The 27,500-nt window shown below is 49.6% G+C and overlaps 1 protein-coding gene across 2 annotated transcripts in view; it reads right to left on the reverse strand.

The window, feature by feature from the left end:
- sdk2b (sidekick cell adhesion molecule 2b) overlaps positions 1-27,500 on the reverse strand; it is a 264,508-nt gene that overhangs the window by 63,395 nt on the left and 173,613 nt on the right. For both annotated transcript variants that reach the window (XM_058406243.1, XM_058406244.1), the window contains 3 exons: positions 27,031-27,147; positions 26,636-26,803; positions 26,372-26,474 (listed from right to left, as the gene is read on the reverse strand). In XM_058406243.1, coding sequence (XP_058262226.1) covers positions 26,372-26,474; positions 26,636-26,803; positions 27,031-27,147 — 388 coding nt within the window. The remainder of the gene's footprint in view (positions 1-26,371; positions 26,475-26,635; positions 26,804-27,030; positions 27,148-27,500) is intronic.

The raw sequence follows: 27,500 nt of genomic DNA on the forward strand, positions 1-27,500 counted from the left end.
AATAATAATAATAATAATAATAATAATAATAATAATAAAAATAATAATAATTTCACTTTACTTTTCAGCTGATTAAAGCAGTTAAACTTTAATTGAACAAATTTTTGAATGAATTTCTTGTCACAGTGACTTTTTCACTTTTATAAGATACATAACCAGTCACAGGCTTGGAATTACTTAGAAATTCCCTTGTTTCTGAAAAGCAATTACTATTTGTAAATAAAATAAATAGAATCGACTGAATCATTATGTTGAAATAGAGTTTTCAAGAGACATTATTAATGTTGTCAATCACAGAACAGGAAATAACAGATTTTATATTAAAAATAATAGCTTCAGCATCTAATTCCCCATTTTCAGCATTATTCTGTTAAAGAGAAATCTGAAGCAATTACTTCAGTTCAGGAGCAATAAGTCTGGCCTCTGTTGGGCTGCTTTAGTATCTGGAACATCAGCATTTGAGGCATTGATTATTGTTTAAATGGTCAGAAAGAATTTTCTGTTGAAATGACCGCTATTCCATGTGAAATTCACAAGAAACTGAATATACCTTACAGAGGTGAGCGCTAGTCTCTTCACAGAACAGAGAAAAAGCTCTGAAAGAGATATCTCAGATTAAATAGTGTTCACAAAAAACACCAGTCTCATCGTCCACAGTGAAGAGGCCACTCCAGGGTGTTGGCCTTCAGAAAAAGCCAAATCTAACACTGGCCAATAAAGGGTGAAAATTAGAATGGGTAAGAGAACGCAGAGGATGATGGGAAAGAACCTCACAAACAGACAAATCTGCAACCATGATTGAAAAAAAGCTGGAATGGTAAAAAAAATGCAGTAAGAAAGCAGAAATGAAAAAAATTATTATGACTTTCGTTCAAACAAAAACAGTAAGGAAAAGGATTTTTCATGTTTTAGCTGAACATCACCATGTTTTAATAAATACTGTGTGTTTATTCTGTACCTTTATTCTGATATTGATGCCTGCAACATGGTCCAAAAAGTCCAAAACAGTTAAAAACAGGTTAAATTTATAAAAATGTGTAAATAATAAGATGAAATAATAAGGTCCTGTGAAACAACTGAGGCTGAGCTGGTGAAGTCATTGTGTTTTAGTATATAAGGAGCCTCCAAGAAAGATCTAGTCCTTCAAGAGCTAAGAGAGATCAATGCTTGTCAATTTGGCATGTGGGCTTAATCTGTGGGATTTGGGGGCATTTCACCTGCTACAGAACACAACATAGTTAAAAGATTCAACCAATCTGGGTAAATCTGAGTAAAAATTCAGAAACCTGCATGTGAGCTCCAGTCCCTCAGACACCATGCTTCTGTAATGGATCATGATCTGGACTCAGGAACACTTCACTTTGGTTCAATTTAATTTTATTTATGTAGCAAGTTTAACAGTGGACACTGTCACAAAGCAGCTTTACAGAAATATATAAATAAATTCAGAATAAAATTCTAAAGATTTAAATTTAAAATAAAAAATGTTTCTCTAATGAGTGAGTCCAAGGTGACGGTGGTAAAGGAAAACCTGACGTCTCAAGCATGGTGGAGGAAATGTGATGGTCTGAAGGTGATTGGGTGCAGTGGGAAAGCATGGCCCTCCACTTTACTTACACACGACTCAGACAGACATACTGCACCTGTACCTTCTTACCTCACCTGTCTGCCTCACCTGTCTGCCTCACCTGTCTGCCTCACCTGTCTGCCTCACCTGTCAACTTCACCTGTCAACTTCACCTGGGGGAATTTGCACTAGTCCACTAAAGTACAGTTGATGTTTCATCTGCACTGCATGTAGCATTTGCAGTGTAGTTTGCACGCTTCACTTTTCTATATCCTGCACTATCACACAGTTAATGTTTCTTCTGGTTTAAATTTATTAGATTTTATTTTATATTATTATATTTATTCTCAGAGTTTTTATAGGTTCTTTATATTTGTGCTCCCTTGCTTTACATTACAAAGCTCCAAAACACCACACACAACACACACACTGTCTCACCATAGCTGACGTGAGGAAAACTCTACGCAGAGTTAACCCACGGAAAGCTGCTGGACCAGACAACATTCCTGGCAGAGTGCTCAGGGAATGTGCAGAACAGTTAGTAGATGTCAAAACAGACATCTTCAACATCTCCCTGAGCAGCACCGTCGTCCCAACTTGCCTAAAGTCCACCACCATCATCCCCGTGCCGAAGAAGTCTCCAGTGTCCTGTCTTAGCGACTACCGTCCCGTTGCACTCACACCCATCATCATGAAGTGCTTCGAGAGACTCGTCATGAGGCACATCAAGAACCTGCTGCCACCTTCACTCGACCCCATGCAGTTTACGTATCGTCCAAATCGCTCCACAGACGATGTCATCAGCACAACCTTCCATCTGGCCCTCACACACCTGGACAATAAAGACACTTACCTACGAATGCTGTTCATTGACTTCAGTTCAGCATTCAGTACGATCATTCCTCAGCACCTGATGGAGAAGCTGAGTCTGCTGGGCATCAACATCTCCCTCTGCAACTGGATCCTGGATTTCCTGACTGGAAGAACTCAGTCAGTCCGGATCAGGAACAGTATCTCCAGCACCACCACACTGAGCACTGGAGCTCCTCAGGGCTGTGTGCCCAGTCCACTGCTGTTCACTCTGCTGACTCACACACCCCACACACCCCTCACACACACTCTTACACACCCCACACACCCCTCACACACACTCTTACACACCCCACACACCCCTCACACACACTCTTACACACCCCACACACCCCTCACACACACTCTTACACACCGCTCACACCTCTCACACACACTCTTACACACCCCCACACACCCCTCACACACACTCTTACACACCCCACACCACCCCTCACACACACTCTTACACACCCCACACACCCCTCACACACACACTCTTACACACCCCACACACCCCTCACACACACACTCTTACACACCCCACACACCCCCTCACACACACTCTTACACACACCACACACCCCTCACGCACACTCTTACACACCCCACACACCCCTCACACACACTCTTACACACCCCACACACACACTCTTACACACCCCACACACCCCTCACACACACTCTTACACACCCCACACACCCCTCACACACACTCTTACACACCCCACACACCCCTCACACACACTCCTACACACCCCACACACCCATCACACACACTCTTACACACCCCACACACCCCTCACACACACTCTTACACACCCCACACACCCCTCACACACACTCTTACACACCCCACACACCCCTCACACACACTCTTACACACCCCACACACACACTCTTACACACCCCTCACACACACTCTTACACACCCCACACACCCCTCACACACACTCTTACACACCCCACACACCCCTCACACACACTCTTACACACCCAACACACCCCTCACACACACTCTTACACACCCCACACACCCCTCACACACACTCTTACACACCCCACACACCCCTCACACACACTCTTACACACCCCACACACCCCTCACACACACTCTTACACACCCCACACACCCATCACACACACTCTTACACACCCCACACACCCCTCACACACACTCTTACACACCCCTCACACACACTCTTACACACCCCACACACCCCTCACACACACTCTTACACACCCCACACACCCCTCACACACACTCTTACACACCCCACACCCCTCACACACACTCTTACACACCCCACACACCCCTCACACACACTCTTACACACCCCTCACACAAACTCTTACACACACCACACACTCTTACACACCCCTCACACACACTCTTACACACCCCACACACACACTCTTACACACACCCCACACACCCCTCACACACACTCTTACACACCCCACACACCCCTCACACACACTCTTACACACCCCACACACACACTCTTCCACACCCCACACACCGCTCCCACACACCCTTACACACCCCACACACCCATCACACACACTCTTACACTCCCCACACACCCCTCACACACACTCTTACACACCCCTCACACACACTCTTACACACCCCACACACACACCCCTCACACACACTCTTACACACCCCTCACACACACTATTACACACCCCACACACCCCTCACACACACTCTTACACACCCCTCACACACACTCTTACACACCCCTCACACACACTCTTACACACCCCACACACCCCTCACACACACACTCTTACACACCCCACACAACCCTCCCACACACTCTTACACACCCCACACACCCCTCACACACACTCTTACACACCCCACACACCCCTCACACACACTCTTACACACCCCACACACACTCTTACACACCCCACACACCCCTCACACACACTCTTACACACCCCACACACACTCTTACACACCCAACACACCATTCACACACACTCTTACACACCCCACACACCCCTCACACACACTCTTACACACCCCACACACCCCTCACACACACTCTTACACACCCCCCAAACAAACTCTTACACACCCCACACACCCATCACACACAGACTTACACACCCCTCACACACACTCTTACACACCCCACACACCCCTCACACACACTCTTACACACCCCACACACCCCTCACACACCCCTCCCACACACTCTTACACACCCCACACACCCCTCACACACACTCTTACACACCCCACACACCCCTCACACACACTCTTACACACCCCACACACCCCTCACACACACACTCTTACACACCCCACACAACCCTCCCACACACTCTTACACACCCCACACACACTCTTACACACCCCACACACCCCTCACACACACTCTTACACACCCCACACACACTCTTACACACCCCACACACCCCTCACACACACTCTTACACACCCCACACACCCCTCACACACACTCTTACACACCCCACACACCCCTCACAGACACTCTTACACACCCCTCACACACACTCTTACACACCCCACACACCCCTCACACACACTCTTACACACCCCACACACACTCTTACACACCCCACACACCCCTCACACACACTCTTACACACCCCACACACCCCTCACACACACTCTTACACACCCCCCAAAGAAACTCTTACACACCCCACACACCCATCACACACAGACTTACACACCCCTCCCACACACTCTTACACACCCCACACACCCCTCACACAGACTCTTACACACCCCACACACCCCTCACACACACTCTTACACACCCCACACACCCCTCACACACACTCTTACACACCCCACACAACCCTCACACACACTCTTACACACCCCTCACACACACTCTTACACACCCCACACACCCATCACACACACTCTTACACACCCCACACACCCCTCACACACACTCTTACACAACCCTCCCACACACTCTTACACACCCCACACACCCCTCACACACACTCTTACACACCCCACACACCCCTCACACACACTCTTACACACCCCACACACCCCTCACACACACTCTTACACACCCCACACACCCCTCACACACACTCTTACACACCCCACACACCCCTCACACACACTCTTACACACCCCACACACCCCTCACACACACTCTTACACACCCCACACAACCCTCACACACACTCTTACACACCCCTCACACACACTCTTACACACCCCACACACCCATCACACACACTCTTACACACCCCACACACCCCTCACACACACTCTTACACAACCCTCCCACACACTCTTACACACCCCACACACCCCTCACACACACTCTTACACACCCCTCACACACACTCTTACACACCCCCACACACACTCATACACCCCCCCCCACACCCCTCACACCCACTCTTAAACCCCCCCCCACCCCTCACACACACTCTTACACACCCCTCACACACACTCTTACACACCCCACACACCCCTCACACACACTCTTACACACCCCTCACACACACTCTTACACACCCCACACACCCCTCACACACACTCTTACACACCCCACACAACCCTCCCACACACTCTTACACACCCCACACACCCATCACACACATTCTTACACACCCCACACACCCCTCACACACACTCTTACACACCCCACACACCCCTCACACACACTCTTACACACCCCACACACCCCTCACACACACTCTTACACACCCCACACACCCCTCACACACACTCCTACACACGCCACACACCCCTCACACACACTCTTACACACCCCACACACACACTCTTACACACCCCACACACCCCTCACACACACTCTTACACACCCCACACACACTCTTACACACCCCACACACCATCACACACACTCTTACACACCCCTCACACACACTCTTACACACCCCTCACACACACTCTTACACACCCCACACACCCCTCACACACACTCTTACACACCCCACACACCCATCACACACAGACTTACACACCCCTCACACACACTCTTACACACCCCACACACCCCTCACACACACTCTTACACACCCCACACACCCCTCACACACACTCTTACACACCCCACACACCCCATCACACACACTCTTACACACCCCACACACACACTCTTACACACCCCACACACCATTCACACACACTCTTACACACCCCACACACCATTCACACACACTCTTACACACCCCACACACCATTCACACACACTCTTACACACCCCACACACCCCTCACACACACTCTTACACACCCCACACACCCCTCACACACACTCTTACACACCCCTCACACACACTCTTACACACCCCACACACCCCTCACACACCCCTCACACACACTCTTACACACCCCACACACCCCTCACACACACTCTTACACACCCCACACACCCCTCACACACCCCTCACACACACTCTTACACACCCCACACACCCCTCACACACACTCTTACACACCCCACACACCCCTCACACACACTCTTACACACCCCACACACCCCTCACACACACTCTTACACACCCCACACACCCCTCACACACACTCTTACACACCCCACACACCCCTCACACACACTCTTACACACCCCACACACCCCTCACACACACTCTTACACACCCCACACACCCCTCACAGACACTCTTACACACCCCTCACACACACTCTTACACACCCCACACACCCCTCACACACACTCTTACACACCCCACACAACCCTCCCACACACTCTTACACACCCCACACACCCCTCACACACACTCTTACACACCCCACACACCCCTCACACACACTCTTACACACCCCACACACACTCTTACACACCCCACACACCCCTCACACACACTCTTACACACCCCACACACACTCTTACACACCCCACACACCCCTCACACACACTCTTACACACCCCACACACCCCTCACACACACTCTTACACACCCCACACACACTCTTACACACCCCACACACCCCTCACACACACTCTTACACACCCCACACACCCCACACACACTCTTACACACCCCACACACCCATCACACACAGACTTACACACCCCTCACACACACTCTTACACACCCCACACACCCCTCACACACACTCTTACACACCCCACACACCCCTCACACACACTCTTACACACCCCACACACCCCTCACACACACTCTTACACACCCCACACACCCCTCACACACACTCTTACACACCCCACACAACCCTCACACACACTCTTACACACCCCTCACACACACTCTTACACACCCCACACACCCATCACACACACTCTTACACACCCCACACACCCCTCACACACACTCTTACACAACCCTCCCACACACTCTTACACACCCCACACACCCCTCACACACACTCTTACACACCCCTCACACACACTCTTACACACCCCCACACACACTCTTACACACCCCCCACACACACTCTTACACACCCCACACACCCCTCACACACACTCTTACACACCCCTCACACACACTCTTACACACCCCACACACCCCTCACACACACTCTTACACACCCCTCACACACACTCTTACACACCCCACACACCCCTCACACACACTCTTACACACCCCACACAACCCTCCCACACACTCTTACACACCCCACACACCCATCACACACATTCTTACACACCCCACACACCCCTCACACACACTCTTACACACCCCAAACACTCCTCACACACACTCTTACACACCCCACACACCCCTCACACACACTCTTACACACCCCACACACCCCTCACTCACACTCTTACACACCCCACACACCCCTCACACACACTCTTACACACCCCACACACCCCTCACACACACTCTTACACATCCCACACACTCTTACACACCCCACACACCCATCACACACACTCTTACACACCCCTCACACACACTCTTACACACCCCTCACACACACTCTTACACACCCCACACACACTCTTACACACCCCACACACCCATCACACACAGACTTACACACCCCTCACACACACTCTTACACACCCCACACACCCCTCACACACACTCTTACACACCCCACACACCCCTCACACACACTCTTACACACCCCACACACCCCATCACACACACTCTTACACACCCCTCTCACACACTCTTACACACCCCACACACACACTCTTACACACCCCACACACCATTCACACACACTCTTACACACCCCACACACCATTCACACACACTCTTACACACCCCACACACCATTCACACACACTCTTACACACCCCACACACCCCTCTCACACACTCTTACACAACCCTCCCACACACTCTTACACACCCCACACACCATTCACACACACTCTTACACACCCCACACACCCCTCACACACACTCTTACACACCCCACACACCCCTCACACACACTCTTACACACCCCACACACCCATCACACACACTCTTACACACCCCACACACCCCTCACACAAACTCTTACACCCCCCACACCCACTCTTACACACCCCACACACCCCTCACACACACTCTTACACACCCCACACAACCCTCCCACACACTCTTACACACCCCACACACCCATCACACACACTCTTACACACCCCACACACCCCTCACACACACTCTTACACACCTCACACACACTCTTACACACCCCACACACCCATCACACACACTCTTACACACCCCACACACCCCTCACACACACTCTTACACACCCCTCACACACACTCTTACACACCCCACACACCCATCACACACACTCTTACACACCCCTCACACACACTCTTACACACCCCACACACCCCTCACACACACTCTTACACACCCCTCACACACACTCTTACACACCTCACACACACTCTTACACACCCCACACACCCCTCCCACACACTCTTACACACCCCACACAACCCTCACACACACTCTTACACACCCCACACACCCCTCACACACACTCTTACACACCCCACACACCCATCACACACACTCTTACACACCCCACACACCCCTCACACACACTCTTACACACCCCACACACCCCTCACACACACTCTTACACACCCCACACACCCCTCACACACACTCTTACACACCCCACACAACCCTCCCACACACTCTTACACACCCCACACACCCCTCACACACACTCTTACACACCCCACACACCCCTCACACACACTCTTACACACCCCACACACCCCTCACACACACTCTTACACACCCCACACACCCCTCACACACACTCTTACACACCCCACACACCCCTCACACACACTCTTACACACCCCACACACCCCTCACACACACTCTTACACACCCCACACACCCCTCCCACACACTCTTACACACCCCACACACCCCTCACACACACTCTTACACACCCCACACACCCCTCACACACACTCTTACACACCCCACACACCCCTCACACACACTCTTACACACCCCTCACACACACTCTTACACACCCCACACACCCCTCACACACACTCTTACACACCCCACACACCCCTCACACACACTCTTACACACCCCACACACCCCTCACACACACTCTTACACACCCCACACACCCCTCACACACACTCTTACACACCCCACACACACTCTTACACACCCCACACACCCCTCACACACACTCTTACACACCCCACACACACTCTTACACACCCCACACACCCCTCACACACACTCTTACACACCCCACACACCCCTCACACACACTCTTACACACCCCTCACACACACTCTTACACACCCCACACACCCCTCACACACACTCTTACACACCCCACACACCCCTCACACACACTCTTACACACCCCACACACCCAACACACGCACTCTTACACACCCCACACACGCACTCTTACACTCCCCACACACTCCTCACACACACTCTTACCCACACCACACGCCCCTCACACACACTCTTACACACTACACAAACCCCTCACACACACTCTTACACACCCCACACACCCCTCACACACACTCTTACACACCCCACACAACCCTCACACACACTCTTACACACCCCTCACACACACTCTTACACACCCCACACACCCATCACACACACTCTTACACACCCCACACACCCCTCACACACACTCTTACACAACCCTCCCACACACTCTTACACACCCCACACACCCCTCACACACACTCTTACACACCCCACACACCCCTCACACACACTCTTACACACCCCCACACACACTCTAACACACCCCACACACCCACCACACACACTCTTACACACCCCACACACCCACTCCTTCACACCGCTCTCACACACCCTCAGACACCCCACACACCCAAGACACACACTCCTACGCACCCCTCACACACACTCTTACACACCCCACACACCCCTCACACACACTCTTACACACCCCACACAACCCTCCCACACACTCTTACACACCCCACACACCCATCACACACATTCTTACACACCCCACACACCCCTCACACACACTCTTACACACCCCACACACCCCTCACACACACTCTTACACACCCCACACACCCCTCACACACACTCTTACACACCCCACACACCCCTCACTCACACTCTTACACACCCCACACACCCCTCACACACACTCTTACACACCCCACACACCCCTCACACACACTCTTACACATCCCACACACTCTTACACACCCCACACACCCATCACACACACTCTTACACACCCCTCACACACACTCTTACACACCCCTCACACACACTCTTACACACCCCACACACACTCTTACACACCCCACACACCCATCACACACAGACTTACACACCCCTCACACACACTCTTACACACCCCACACACCCCTCACACACACTCTTACACACCCCACACACCCCTCACACACACTCTTACACACCCCACACACCCCATCACACACACTCTTACACACCCCTCTCACACACTCTTACACACCCCACACACACACTCTTACACACCCCACACACCATTCACACACACTCTTACACACCCCACACACCCCTCACACACACTCTTACACACCCCACACACCCCTCACACACACTCTTACACACCCCACACACCCCTCACACACACTCTTACACACCCCTCACACACACTCTTACACACCCCACACACCCCCCACACACACTCTTACACACCCCACACACCCCTCACACACACTCTTACACACCCCACACACCCCTCACACACACTCTTACACACCCCACACACCCCTCACACACACTCTTACACACCCCTCACACACACTCTTACACACCCCACACACCCCTCACACACACTCTTACACACCCCACACAACCCTCCCACACACTCTTACACACCCCACACACCCATCACACACACTCTTACACACCCCACACACCCCTCACACACACTCTTACACACCCCACACACCCCTCACACACACTCTTACACACCCCACACACCCCTCACACACACTCTTACACACCCCACACACCCCTCACACACACTCTTACACACCCCACACACCCCTCACACACACTCTTACACACCCCACACACCCCTCACACACACTCTTACACACCTCACACACACTCTTACACACCCCACACACCCATCACACACACTCTTACACACCCCACACACCCCTCACACACACTCTTACACACCCCACACACCCCTCACACACACTCTTACACACCCCACACACCCCTCACACACACTCTTACACACCCCACACACCCCTCACACACACTCTTACACACCCCACACACCCCTCACACACACTCTTACACACCCCTCACACACACTCTTACACACCCCACACACACACTCTTACACACCCCACACACCCCTCACACACACTCTTACACACCCCACACACCCCTCACACACACTCTTACACACCCCTCACACACACTCTTACACACCCCACACACCCCTCACACACACTCTTACACACCCCACACACCCCTCACACACACTCTTACACACCCCACACACCCCTCACACACACTCTTACACACCCCACACACCCCTCACACACACTCTTACGCACCCCACACACCCCTCACACACACTCTTACACACCCCACACACCCCTCACACACACTCTTACACACCCCACACACCCCCACACACACTCTTACACACCCCACACACCCCTCACACACACTCTTACACACCCCTCACACACAAACTCTTACACACCCCACACACCCCTCACACACACTCTTACACACCCCACACACCCCTCACACACACTCTTATACACCCCACACACCCCTCACACACACTCTTACACACCCCTCACACACACTCTTACACACCCCTCACACACACTCTTATACACCCCACACACCCCTCACACACACTCTTACACACCCCTCACACACACTCTTATACACCCCACACACCCCTCACACACACTCCACACACCCCACACACACCCCCCACACCCCTCACACACACTCTTATACACCCCACACACCCCTCACACACACTCTTACACACCCCACACACCCCTCACACACACTCTTACACACCCCACACACCCCTCACACACACTCTTACACACCCCACACACCCCTCACACACACTCTTACACACCCCACACACCCCTCACACACACTCTTACACACCCCACACACCCCTCACACACACTCTTACACACCCCACACACCCCTCACACACACTCTTACACACCCCACACACCCCTCACACACACTCTTACACACCCCACACACCCATCACACACACTCTTACACACCCCACACACCCCTCACACACACTCTTACACACCCCACACACCCCTCACACACACTCTTACACACCCCACACACCCCTCACACACACTCTTACACACCCCACACACCCATCGCACACACTCTTACACACCCCACACACACTCTTACACACCCCACACACCCATCACACACACTCTTACACACCCCACACACCCCTCACACACACTCTTACACACCCCACACACCCCTCACACACACTCTTACACACCCCACACACCCCTCACACACACTCTTACACACCCCACACACCCCTCACACACACTCTTACACACCCCACACACCCCTCACACACACTCTTACACACCCCACACACCCCTCACACACACTCTTACACACCCCACACACCCATCGCACACACTCTTACACACCCCACACACACTCTTACACACCCCACACACCCCTCACACACACTCTTACACACCCCACACACCCCTCACACACACTCTTACACACCCCACACACCCCTCACAGACACTCTTACACACCCCTCACACACACTCTTACACACCCCACACACCCCTCACACACACTCTTACACACCCCACACAACCCTCCCACACACTCTTACACACCGCACACACCCCTCACACACACTCTTACACACCCCACACACCCCTCACACACACTCTTACACACCCCACACACACTCTTACACACCCCACACACCCCTCACACACACTCTTACACACCCCACACACCCCTCACACACACTCTTACACACCCCACACACCCCTCACACACACTCTTACACACCCCACACACACTCTTACACACCCCACACACCCCTCACACACACTCTTACACACCCCACACACCCCTCACACACACTCTTACACACCCCACACACCCCTCACACACACTCTTACACACCCCACACACCCCTCACACACACTCTTACACACCCCACACACCCCTCACACACACTCTTACACACCCCACACACCCCTCACACACACTCTTACACACCCCACACACCCCTCACACACACTCTTACACCCCCCACACACCCCTCACACACACTCTTACACACCCCACACACCCCTCACACACACTCTTACACACCCCACACACCCCTCACACACACTCTTACACACCCCTCACACACACTCTTACACACCCCACACACCCCATCACACACACTCTTACACACCCCACACACCCCTCACACACACTCTTACACAACACACCCCACACACACACTCTTACACACCCCACACACCCATCACACACACTCTTACACACCCCACACACCCCTCACACACACTCTTACACAACCCTCCCACACACTCTTACACACCCCACACACCCCTCACACACACTCTTACACACCCCTCACACACACTCTTACACACCCCCACACACACTCTTACACACCCCCCACACACACTCTTACACACCCCACACACCCCTCACACACACTCTTACACACCCCTCACACACACTCTTACACACCCCACACACCCCTCACACACACTCTTACACACCCCTCACACACACTCTTACACACCCCACACACCCCTCACACACACTCTTACACACCCCACACACCCATCACACACACTCTTACACACCCCACACACCCCTCACACACACTCTTACACACCCCACACACCCCTCACACACACTCTTACACACCCCACACACCCCTCACACACACTCTTACACACCCCACACACCCCTCACACACACTCTTACACACCCCACACACCCCTCACACACACTCTTACACACCCCACACACCCCTCACACACACTCTTACACACCCCACACACTCTTACACACCCCACACACCCATCACACACACTCTTACACACCCCTCACACACACTCTTACACACCCCTCACACACTCTTACACACCCCACACACCCATCACACACAGACTTACACACCCCTCACACACACTCTTACACACCCCACACACCCCTCACACACACTCTTACACACCCCACACACCCCTCACACACACTCTTACACACCCCACACACCCCATCACACACACTCTTACACACCCCTCTCACACACTCTTACACACCCCACACACACACTCTTACACACCCCACACACCATTCACACACACTCTTACACACCCCACACACCATTCACACACACTCTTACACACCCCACACACCCCTCTCACACACTCTTACACAACCCTCCCACACACTCTTACACACCCCACACACCATTCACACACACTCTTACACACCCCACACACCCCTCACACACACTCTTACACACCCCACACACCCCTCACACACACTCTTACACACCCCACACACCCATCACACACACTCTTACACACCCCACACACCCTTCACACACACTCTTACACACCCCACACACCCCTCACACACACTCTTACACACCCCACACAACCCTCCCACACACTCTTACACACCCCACACACCCATCACACACACTCTTACACACCCCACACACCCCTCACACACACTCTTACACACCTCACACACACTCTTACACACCCCACACACCCATCACACACACTCTTACACACCCCACACACCCCTCACACACACTCTTACACACCCCTCACACACACTCTTACACACCCCACACACCCATCACACACACTCTTACACACCCCTCACACACACTCTTACACACCCCACACACCCCTCACACACACTCTTACACACCCCTCACACACACTCTTACACACCTCACACACACTCTTACACACCCCACACACCCCTCACACACACTCTTACACACACCACACAACCCTCCCACACACTCTTACACACCCCACACACCCATCACACACATTCTTACACACCCCACACACCCCTCACACGCACTCTTACACACCCCACACACCCATCACACACACTCTTACACACCCCACGCACCCCTCACACACACTCTTACACACCCCACACAACCCTCCCACACACTCTTACACACCCCACACACCCATCACACACACTCTTACACACCCCACACACCCCTCACACACACTCTTACACACCCCACACACCCCTCACACACACTCTTACACACCCCACACACCCCTCACACACACTCTTACACACCCGACACACACACTCTTACACACCCCACACACCCCTCACACACACTCTTACACACCCCACACACCCCTCACACACACTCTTACACACCCCACACACACTCTTACACACCCCACACACCCCTCACACACACTCTTACACACCCCACACACCCCTCACACACACTCTTACACACCCCTCACACACACTCTTACACACCCCACACATCCCTCACTCACACTCTTACACACCCCACACAACCCTCCCACACACTCTTACACACCCCACACACCCCTCACACACACTCTTACACACCCCACACAACCCTCCCACACACCCCTCCCACACACTCTTACACACCCCACACACCCCTCACACACAATCTTCACCCTTCTGCCATCCGGAAAGAGGTACTGAAGCATTCGGACCCGCACAACCAGACTGTTAAACAGGTTCTTCCCTCAGGCAATCAGGTATCTCAACAGAGAACTGAGCTGAACTGGTCACACACACACGCACTCACACACACAAACACACACACACACACATACACAAACACACACGCAACCAAGATCTGATCTCAACAGGAGAAATGAACTGTGCTGGACATGTACTCACACACACATACATAACACACATGCACAAAAGCTGAGAACTGTGTTCCAAGAAGAACTGAACTGTGCTGGATATACACATACACACACACACACAATAAATTGTCCTGTTTGCACGCATGTCACTTTACATTTTTTATATTAATCCTGTTTACATGTGTCACTTTAATATTTGCTCTCACTGTATACACTGCTATCTGCACAAAAGTCGGTCTATATGTTGTTTATCTGCACTGTCCTGTCTTGTCATCCCGTACACTTCTGTTGTATGTCTAGTTTATTTATTGCACCTTAAGTATAGTTTAGTTTTATCTCCATGTTTAGCTCTGTGTTTGTCTGCGTCTCTGTACTTTGTCTGTGTTCTGTGTAGCACCTCTGGTCTAGAAGGAACGTTGTTTCACTTCACTGTGTACTGCATCTGATATAAAGTATATGGTTGAAGTGACAATAAAGCTTCTTTGACTTTGACTTTGACCAAGGCAAACTCCTTCTACATGTAAAACCCACAGTAATGAACCCACAGTGATTCTGATCTTCTAATTCTGAATAAGGAAGAATATAACTTCATTCTGCAACCCCATGCCATACCCTGTGGTGAGGATGGTGTGGATGATGTGGATGATGTAGATGGTGAAGATGCTGTAGATGGTGAGGATGGTGTGAATGGTGTGCATGGTGAAGATGGTGAGGATGGTGTATATGGTGTGAATGGTGAGGATGGTGTGAATGGTTAGGATGGTGTAGATGGTGAGGATGTTGTGGATGGTGTAGATGGTGAGGATGGTGTGAAGGAGGCATGATGGAGCCGCTGTGTATGGCCCGCCGCCCTATGTTGTTGTGTTCATTATTAATTGCTGTGTTTATTTTGTTTGGCTCTCACAATGTGTCATCTCTGCTGATGTCTGACACTGACACTGACACTGTTAAATATACGGGATACAATGAACAACTCGCCTGATAGTACTTACAGTGGACATTCAAAGACACCACCACCTTTTCTAGCATCTGTGACTGCCTGTCTATGGCGTCCTGTTTACCTGCTGCGTAGCAACAAGAGGCGCAGGAGACACGGAAAGAGAGGAGGTGTCCTCATCAAACTCAAAGCCTACCTGGGCCTCCTGTGTGGATAATACTTTCTCCGCTCTGAATGGATTATCTACAGAGTACGGGAATTTTGATCTGCGTCGCTCTCAGGAGTACAGCTACCAATGGCTCAGAACAGCTATCCCTGATGGCAGGTGTTCACTTCCGTGTCGCCGGCCGGTGAAGATCCAGGCACAGGGCTGCATACAGGGGAATCTCCGCCCTCTCAGTCGAGCTCCAAAGCAGTCTGTGAGCTGTAAGCCGGTACGTGCAGCCTTGTTGAACACTCGATCGCTCACAAATAAGACTTTCATTTTGAATGATCTAATTTCCACCCGCAACTTGGATTTTATTTTGCTCACGGAGATCCGGCTAAAGCCAGGTGATAATAGCGCCTTCTCCAAACTCCTCCCTCCCGGCTATTCCTTCTTGAGTACGCCACGAGTGTCCCGTCGCAGTGGAGGACTGGCTGCAGTATTCAAACAAAGTTTCAGCTGCCATTTACTCCCATGTAAAAGCTATAGTAGCTTTGAGCTACAACTGGTTTTGATTCAGTTTGCATGTCCTGTATTGTGTGCTATTATCTATCGTCCACCTAAATGCAATAAGGACTTTACCTCTGAGTTCTCAGAGTCACTTGCTGAATTAATCCCTGAAAATGACAGCTTCCTCATATGTGGAGATTTTAATATTCATGTTTGTTGTCCATCCAGCAAACTGGTAAAGGAGTTTCAAAGTCTTTTGAACTCCTTTGACCTGACACAATCAGTACATGACCCAACGCACCAGCATGGTCACACGCTGGACCTTATAATCTCACATGGACTTCCAGTATCCATCTCAGAAATAACTGACAGTTGCATCTCGGATCACTTTCCTGTCATTTTTGAATTTACTGCTCCCCTTTCTGCCATCAAATCTCTCACCCCAGCCTGCCGCCGCCGTACCATCACTGCCACCACAGCCGGAGAGTTTGCTGCTACATTTATGTAACATAACATGTAATATGTAATATAACACTAGTTTTTACATCCAGGACAAGTTGGCTTCTTCTCCTCTGTGCCCAGAGGATTTTATCTCTGCCCTCTACTCCACCTGCATAGAAATTTTGGACTCTATTTCACCTTTCTAGGACAGATCCATGAAAACCAAACCTGACCCTTGGCTCAATGATACTACACGTGCCCTCAGGTAGCACTGCAGACAAGCCAAGCGCAGGTGGAAGAAGGACAAGTTGCATGTATCACTGGGTATACTGCGTGATAGTCTTTCTGACTATCAAAAAGCAGTTAAAGAAGCAAAGTTTATGTACTTGTCAAATGTAATTTCCACTAGCTGTAATAGGCCTAGGGTGTTATTTAATACTATCCAGTCTGTCATAAATCCGTCTTGTAATGTTCTGAAACATGCGTCAAAGTCAACTTGTGATGAATTTCTTAATCATTTTGTTGACAAGGTGGCCTCTGTTAGGCAGAACATTATCAACACGCCCAATGGTCTTGACATATGCTCTTCTTCTATGCCCTCGTCTGTGTTTAAAATGTTTGAGCCAGTGTCCCTATCTCTTCTCTCTGAGGTGGTCCAGCAGTTATCCCCAACTAACTGTCCTCTAGACATTATTCCATCCAGAGTACTGAATCAGGTTTTTAACACAAGGGGCCCATGTCTCCTGTCATTTATTAACAGCTGCCTCAGTTCAGGGTCTGTCCCAGATGTTTTTAAGCATGCTGTGGTCAGGCCTCTTCTCAAGAAATCCAATCTCAATCCTTCAATACTGTCTAACTACAGACCAGTGTCTCATTTATCTTTTTTTAATCTAAGGTTCTAGAAAAAGTTGTCCTCATCCAGTTGCAGTCTTTCTTGGAAAGAAATCATATCCTAGAGAAATTCCAGTCTGGCTTTAGAACACATCATAGCACTGAATCTGCTCTTCTAAAGGTACAGAATGATATTCTTTTGTCCATTGACTCTAAAAAACCTGTGTTGCTCGTGATGTTGGACCTCACTGCTGCATTTGATACTGTTGACCACTCGATTCTCCTGACATGCCTGGCACAACAAGTTGGCCTTCAAGGTCCTGTACTGCAATGGTTTAGGTCATATTTAACAAATAGGACTTTCTCTGTTATGATTGGTGATCTCTCCTCCTCCCCAGCCCCTTTGACCTCCATTTTCCATTTTCTATTTCCTTTGTACATGTTGCCATTAGGGTTGATTATTTCAAAGCACAATGTTTTGTTTCATCTCTATGCAGATGATTTACAAATCTATCTGCCAGTCTGCCAAATCCTTCTGATACTCTTGAATCCATCCACAGATGTTTGCATGACATCAAACTCTGGCTGTCACAAAGTTGTCTCTGTGTGAATGAGGGTAAAACAGAATGTATTCTTTTTGGCACCTCCAACCTTCCCAGTTTTGTTGATGCTGGTCTTGATTCTCCAGCCCCTCATTTTAGCCAAGCAGTCAAAAATTTGGGGGTGAATTTAGACACCAGTTTAAACTTTCAGCTACACATTGACTCTGTTGTCAAGGCAGGATTTTTCCATCTTCGCCTCCTTGCAAAGATCAAGCACTTTCTGAGTCGGAGTGATCTAGATCTAGAAAGCCATTCACGCTTTTATCAGTTCCCGGCTAGACTACTGCAACGCTCTTTATGTTGGAGTCAGTCAAGCTCGTCTGCTTCGCCTGCAACTTGTGAACAGAATGCCGCGGCTCGTATGCTGATTAATACTCGTAAATATGATCATATCACACCAACCCTGAATTCCCTCCACTGGCTTCCGGTACAGTTCTGGATACAGTTTAAACTTCTGCTGTTTGTTTTTAATTCAATCAATTCAACCTTCTTACTTGTGTGAGACAGTAAGCTTTTACCAACAAAGTAGAGCTTTACGTTCTGCTGACCATAACATACTAGAGGTCCCTCGGTCGAGGTACAAACAGTGGGGTGATGGCTCCTTTGTAGTGGCAGGTCCTACACTCTGGAACACAATTCCCTATGAGTTGCATACTATTACTGACCTGCCTCTGTTTAAAGCCAAACTAAAGACGCACTTATTTAAAATGGCTTTTTGCTTATGATCATTATCTGTGTTTTGTCCATTTCATTGTTATCTTATTTAAATTTTATTGTTACATAGAGATTGTTTTAATTACTATTTTTAATGCTGTAAAGCACTTTGGTTCAATTTTAAGTCGTTGTAAGGTGGTATACAAATAAATGTTGATTGATTGATTGAATGGTGAGGATGGTGTGGATGGTGTGAATGGTGTGGATGGTGTGGATTGTGTGAATGGTGTAGATGGTGTGGATTGTGTGGATTGTGTGGATGGTGTAGATGGTGAGGATGGTGTAGATGGTGAAGATGGTGAGGATGGTTTGGATGGTGAGCATGGTGTACATGGTGAGGATGGTGTAGATGGTGAAGATGGTGAGGATGGTTTGGATGGTGAGCATGGTGTAGATGGTGAGGATGGTGTAGATGGTGAGGATGGTGTAGATGGTTTGGATGGTGAGCATGGTGTAGATGGTGAGGATGGTTTGGATGGTGTAGATGGTGAGGATGGTGTAGATGGTGTAGATGGTGAGGATGGTGTAGATGGTGAGGATGGTGTAGATGGTGTAGATGGTGAGGATGGTGTAGATGGTGTAGATGGTGAGGATGGTGTAGATGGTGAAGATGGTGAGGATGGTTTGGATGGTTTGGATGGTGAGGATGGTGTAGATGGTGAGGATGGTGTAGGTGGTGAGGATGGTGTAGATGGTGAAGATGGTGAGGATGGTTTGGATGGTGAGAATGGTGTAGATGGTGAGGATGGTGTAGATGGTGAAGGTGGTGAGGATGGTGTGAATGGTGAGGATGGTGTAGATGGTGTAGATGGTGAGGATGGTGTAGATGGTGAGGATGGTGTAGATGGTGAAGATGGTGAGGATGGTTTGGATGGTGAGGATGGTGTAGATGGTGAGGATGGTGTAGATGGTGAAGGTGGTGAGGATGGTGTGAATGGTGAGGATGGTGTGAATGGTGAGGATGGTGTAGATGGTGTAGATGGTGAGGATGGTGTAGATGGTGTGAATGGTGAGGATGGTGTAGATGGTGTAGTTGGTGAGGATGGTGTAGATGGTGTAGATGGTGTAGATGGTGTAGATGGTGAGGATGGTGTAGATGGTGAGGATGGTGAGGATGGTGTAGATGGTGTAGATGGTGAGGATGGTGAGGATGGTGTAGATGGTGTAGATGGTGAGGATGGTGAGGATGGTGTAGATGGTGTAGATGGTGAGGATGGTGTAGATGGTGAAGATGGTGAGGATGGTTTGGATGGTGAGCATGGTGTACATGGTGAGGATGGTGTAGATGGTGAGGATGGTTTGGATGGTGAGGATGGTGTAGATGGTGAGGATGGTGAGGATGGTTTGGATGGTGTAGATGGTGAGGATGGTGTAGATGGTGAAGATGGTGAGGATGGTGTGAATGGTGTAGATGGTGAGGATGGTGTAGATGGTGTAGATGGTGTAGATGGTGAGGATGGTGTAGATGGTGAAGATGGTGAGGATGGTTTGGATGATTTGGATGGTGAGGATGGTGTAGATGGTGAGGATGGTGTAGGTGGTGAGGATGGTGTAGATGGTGAAGATGGTGAGGATGGATTGGATGGTTTGGATGGTGAGAATGGTGTAGATGGTGAGGATGGTGTAGATGGTGAAGGTGGTGAGGATGGTGTGAATGGTGAGGATGGTGTGAATGGTGAGGATGGTGTAGATGGTGTAGATGGTGAGGATGGTGTAGATGGTGAGGATGGTGAGGATGGTTTGGATGGTGAGCATGGTGTAGATGGTGAGGATGGTGAGGATGGTTTGGATGGTGAGGATGGTGTAGATGGTGAGGATGGTGTAGATGGTGAAGGTGGTGAGGATGGTGTGAATGGTGAGGATGGTGTAGATGGTGAGGATGGTGTAGATGGTGTGAATGGTGAGGATGGTGTAGATGGTGTAGATGGTGAGGATGGTGTAGATGGTGTAGATGGTGAGGATGGTGTGAATGGTGAGGATGGTGTAGATGGTGTAGATGGTGAGGATGGTGTAGATGGTGAGGATGGTGAGGATGGTGTAGATGGTGTAGATGGTGAGGATGGTGTAGATGGTGAGGATGGTGAGGATGGTGTAGATGGTGAGGATGGTGTAGATGGTGAAGATGGTGAGGATGGTTTGGATGGTGAGCATGGTGTACATGGTGAGGATGGTGTAGATGGTGAAGATGGTGAGGATGGTTTGGATGGTGAGCATGGTGTAGATGGTGAGGATGGTGAGGATGGTTTGGATGGTGTAGATGGTGAGGATGGTGTAGATGGTGAAGATGGTGAGGATGGTGTGAATGGTGTAGATGGTGAGGATGGTGTAGATGGTGTAGATGGTGTAGATGGTGAGGATGGTGTAGATGGTGAAGATGGTGAGGATGGTTTGGATGATTTGGATGGTAAGGATGGTGTAGATGGTGAGGATGGTGTAGGTGGTGAGGATGGTGTAGATGGTGAAGATGGTGAGGATGGTTTGGATGGTTTGGATGGTGAGAATGGTGTAGATGGTGAGGATGGTGTAGATGGTGAAGGTGGTGAGGATGGTGTGAATGGTGAGGATGGTGTGAATGGTGAGGATGGTGTAGATGGTGAGGATGGTGTAGATGGTGAGGATGGTGAGGATGGTGAGCATGGTGTAGATGGTGAGGATGGTGAGGATGGTTTGGATGGTGAGGATGGTGTAGATGGTGAGGATGGTGTAGATGGTGAAGATGGTGTAGATGGTGAGGATGGTGTGAATGGTGAGGATGGTGTGAATGGTGAGGATGGTGTAGATGGTGTAGATGGTGAGGATGGTGTAGATGGTGAGGATGGTGAGGATGGTTTGGATGGTGAGCATGGTGTAGATGGTGAGGATGGTGTAGATGGTGTAGATGGTGAGGATGGTGTGAATGGTGAGGATGGTGTAGATGGTGAGGATGGTGAGGATGGTGTAGATGGTGAGGATGGTGTGAATGGTGAGGATGGTGTAGATGGTGTAGATGGTGAGGATGGTGAGGATGGTGTAGATGGTGTAGATGGTGAGGATGGTGTAGATGGTGTAGATGGTGTAGATGGTGAGGATGGTGTAGATGGTGTAGATGGTGAGGATGGTGTAGATGGTGAGGATGGTGTGAATGGTGAGGATGGTGTAGATGGTGAGGATGGTGTAGATGGTGAAGGTGGTGAGGATGGTGTGAATGGTGAGGATGGTGTAGATGGTGTAGATGGTGAGGATGGTGTAGATGGTGTGAATGGTGAGGATGGTGTAGATGGTGTAGATGGTGAGGATGGTGTAGATGGTGTAGATGGTGAGGATGGTGTGAATGGTGAGGATGGTGTAGATGGTGTAGATGGTGAGGATGGTGTAGATGGTGAGGATGGTAAGGATGGTGTAGATGGTGTAGATGGTGAGGATGGTGTAGATGGTGAGGATGGTGAGGATGGTGTAGATGGTGAGGATGGTGTAGATGGTGAAGATGGTGAGGATGGTTTGGATGGTGAGCATGGTGTACATGGTGAGGATGGTGTAGATGGTGAAGATGGTGAGGATGGTTTGGATGGTGAGCATGGTGTAGATGGTGAGGATGGTTTGGATGGTGTAGATGGTGAGGATGGTGTAGATGGTGAAGGTGGTGAGGATGGTGTGAATGGTGAGGATGGTGTAGATGGTGAGGATGGTGTAGATGGTGAGGATGGTGTAGATGGTGTAGATGGTGAGGATGGTGTAGATGGTGTAGATGGTGAGGATGGTGTAGATGGTGAGGATGGTGAGGATGGTGTAGATGGTGTAGATGGTGAGGATGGTGTAGATGGTGAGGATGGTGTAGATGGTGTAGATGGTGAGGATGGTGTAGATGGTGTAGATGGTGAGGATGGTGTAGATGGTGAGGATGGTGTAGATGGTGTAGATGGTGAGGATGGTGTAGATGGTGAGGATGGTGTAGATGGTGTAGATGGTGAGGATGGTGTAGATGGTGTAGATGGTGAGGATGGTGTAGATGGTGTAGATGGTGAGGATGGTGTAGATGGTGAGGATGGTGTAGATGGTGTAGATGGTGTAGATGGTGTAGATGGTGAGGATGGTGTAGATGGTGTGAATGGTGAGGATGGTGTAGATGGTGTAGATGGTGTAGATGGTGAGGATGGTGCAGGTCTGTGAGGCTGTAATTGCTATAATTGACAAAGGAGGATATTGTTATGAAAGCAAAGTTAAGACTAAATTGTTTTCTCAAGCAGAAATCATTATTTCAAAAGATTTCAATTTTGTGACTTTATTTTCTATTTATTTTGTAACTGATGAATAACTGAGCAATGAGTTGTCATTAAAAAGGTGAAAAAAAAATTCTGAGCCATTCTGAACTTTTCAGTGGTGGTGTACACAAAGAGTATATTATGGGAATTGACAGTTTAAGTTATTTAGTGTGTGTGTGTGTGTGTGTGTGTGTGTGTTTTCTCACAATTGATTTTATGCCTTTTCAGTTACAGGAGGACATAAACAAGTCTGACCTTCATTCCTCACTTCCTGTTTGTGTTCTTTGTACTGGTTTGAAATATCAGGAACATAAATGTACTTTAACCCATGCTTTTATATCTATTACAAATGTTGCCTGGTTGTGATTCTGAATCTGTATAAACTGATCAGTACAGCAAGTAAGAGTCATTACTGCTTCTTACCAACACCTCCTCTACTTAGGTACAGAGACCACACCTCCTCTACTTAGGTACAGAGGCCACACCTTCTCTATTGAGGTACAAAGGCCACACCTCCTCCACTGAGGTACAGAGGCCACACCTCCTCTACTGAGGTACAGAGGCCACACCTCCTCTACTGAGGTACAGAGGCCACACCTTCTCCACTGAGGTACAGAGGCCACACCTCCTCTACTGAGGTACAGAGGCCACACCTCCTCTACTTAGGTACAGAGACCACACCTCCTCTACTTAGGTACAGAGACCACACCTCCTCTACTGAGGTACAGAGGCCACACCTCCTCTACTGAGGTACAGAGGCCACACCTCCTCCACTGAGATACAGAGGCCATGCCTCCTCCACTGAGACTGACAGGTACATAGGCTGCACCTCCTCCATAGAGAGTGACAGGTGCAGAAGGAAGCCACACCTCCTCCACTGAGGTACAGAAGCCACGTGTCCTCCACTGCAGTACAGAGTCCACACCTTCTCCACTGAGACTGACAGGTACATAGGCCACGCCTCCTCCACTGAGATACACAGGCCACTTATATACTAATATATCTATCTGCACGTCATGTGCTCAATTGCTCTAGTTCCACTTCTGTTAGAAGATGAAGAGCGTGAGCTTGCTGTGTTCCTCTACAATCACATTAAAGTTCTACTAATCTGTAGATCTTTACCTGACTGTAACACTGGGGTCATGAGACACTCCACAGATCAGGGTGGCTTTAGTGCCCTTAATGACACTCTGATCCTGAGGTGGGGTAGAGATACGGGTACGAGCTGGGGAAAACACACACACACACACACACACACACACACACACACACACACACAGACAGAGTTACATAAAGCATTATATAAGATTTTATTCAGACTTTAACTTTCATACACATAGTTACTTAAGCACACAAACACGCGCACACACACACACAAACACTTACCCCACACCCCCAGGTGTGCTGAGGCCTGGTCAATGCCACGTGAATTGCTTGCAGTACAGGTGTATCTACCCGAGTCAGACAGGTGGGCGGGGCTTATCAAAAGGCTGCCCGATTCTAACAGGGTGAAGCGTGGCAACTGGACTGATCCACTTGCTAATACATCCTCACCTACACACACACACACACACACACACACACACACACACATACACACACACATATATATATATATATATATATATATATATATATATATATATATATATATATATACACTGAGCAAAATGCGTGTTTCATTATATATCATAGTTTCATCACGTGTCTGTTTTCATCATTGATTCAGTGTGTGTGGGGGGGGGTGAGTGTGGGGGTGAGTGTGGTTTAGAGAGATACACCTTTCTGCCAAGTGATAGCAGGCCGAGGAGCTCCAGCTGTCTCACAATGCAAAATAACTGACATCCCATCAATCACAGTGCTGTCTGATGGACCTGCAGTGATGTTCGGTGCAATACCTGAGAGAACACACACACACACACACACACACACACACAGATGCAAAGTTTGTAAAGAGATCAGATGTTTCAAATCATAGTGAAAGTGAAAATAAAGAAAACAGACACTAGAGGAGAAGCAGGAAAAACACAGCTGGAGGACACTAATGTGTTTATTCTTTATATGGATGACTGAAATGCAGAGTGACCTTTGACCCTATACCTATCTATTCTGGCTCTCCCTCCCACTGTCCTCAGCTCTTGGGTGAAACTGTTCATTTGACCTTCAGTAGAATCTGAATCTGTCTGACCTTTGGTGCTGAAAATGTCCAGTTCTGTGAAAAGTCACAGGAGCAGTACATCCTCTTTCCTCA

Source organism: Hemibagrus wyckioides, linkage group LG13 (genome assembly GCF_019097595.1).
Source record: "Hemibagrus wyckioides isolate EC202008001 linkage group LG13, SWU_Hwy_1.0, whole genome shotgun sequence".
Lineage (NCBI taxonomy): Eukaryota > Metazoa > Chordata > Actinopteri > Siluriformes > Bagridae > Hemibagrus > Hemibagrus wyckioides.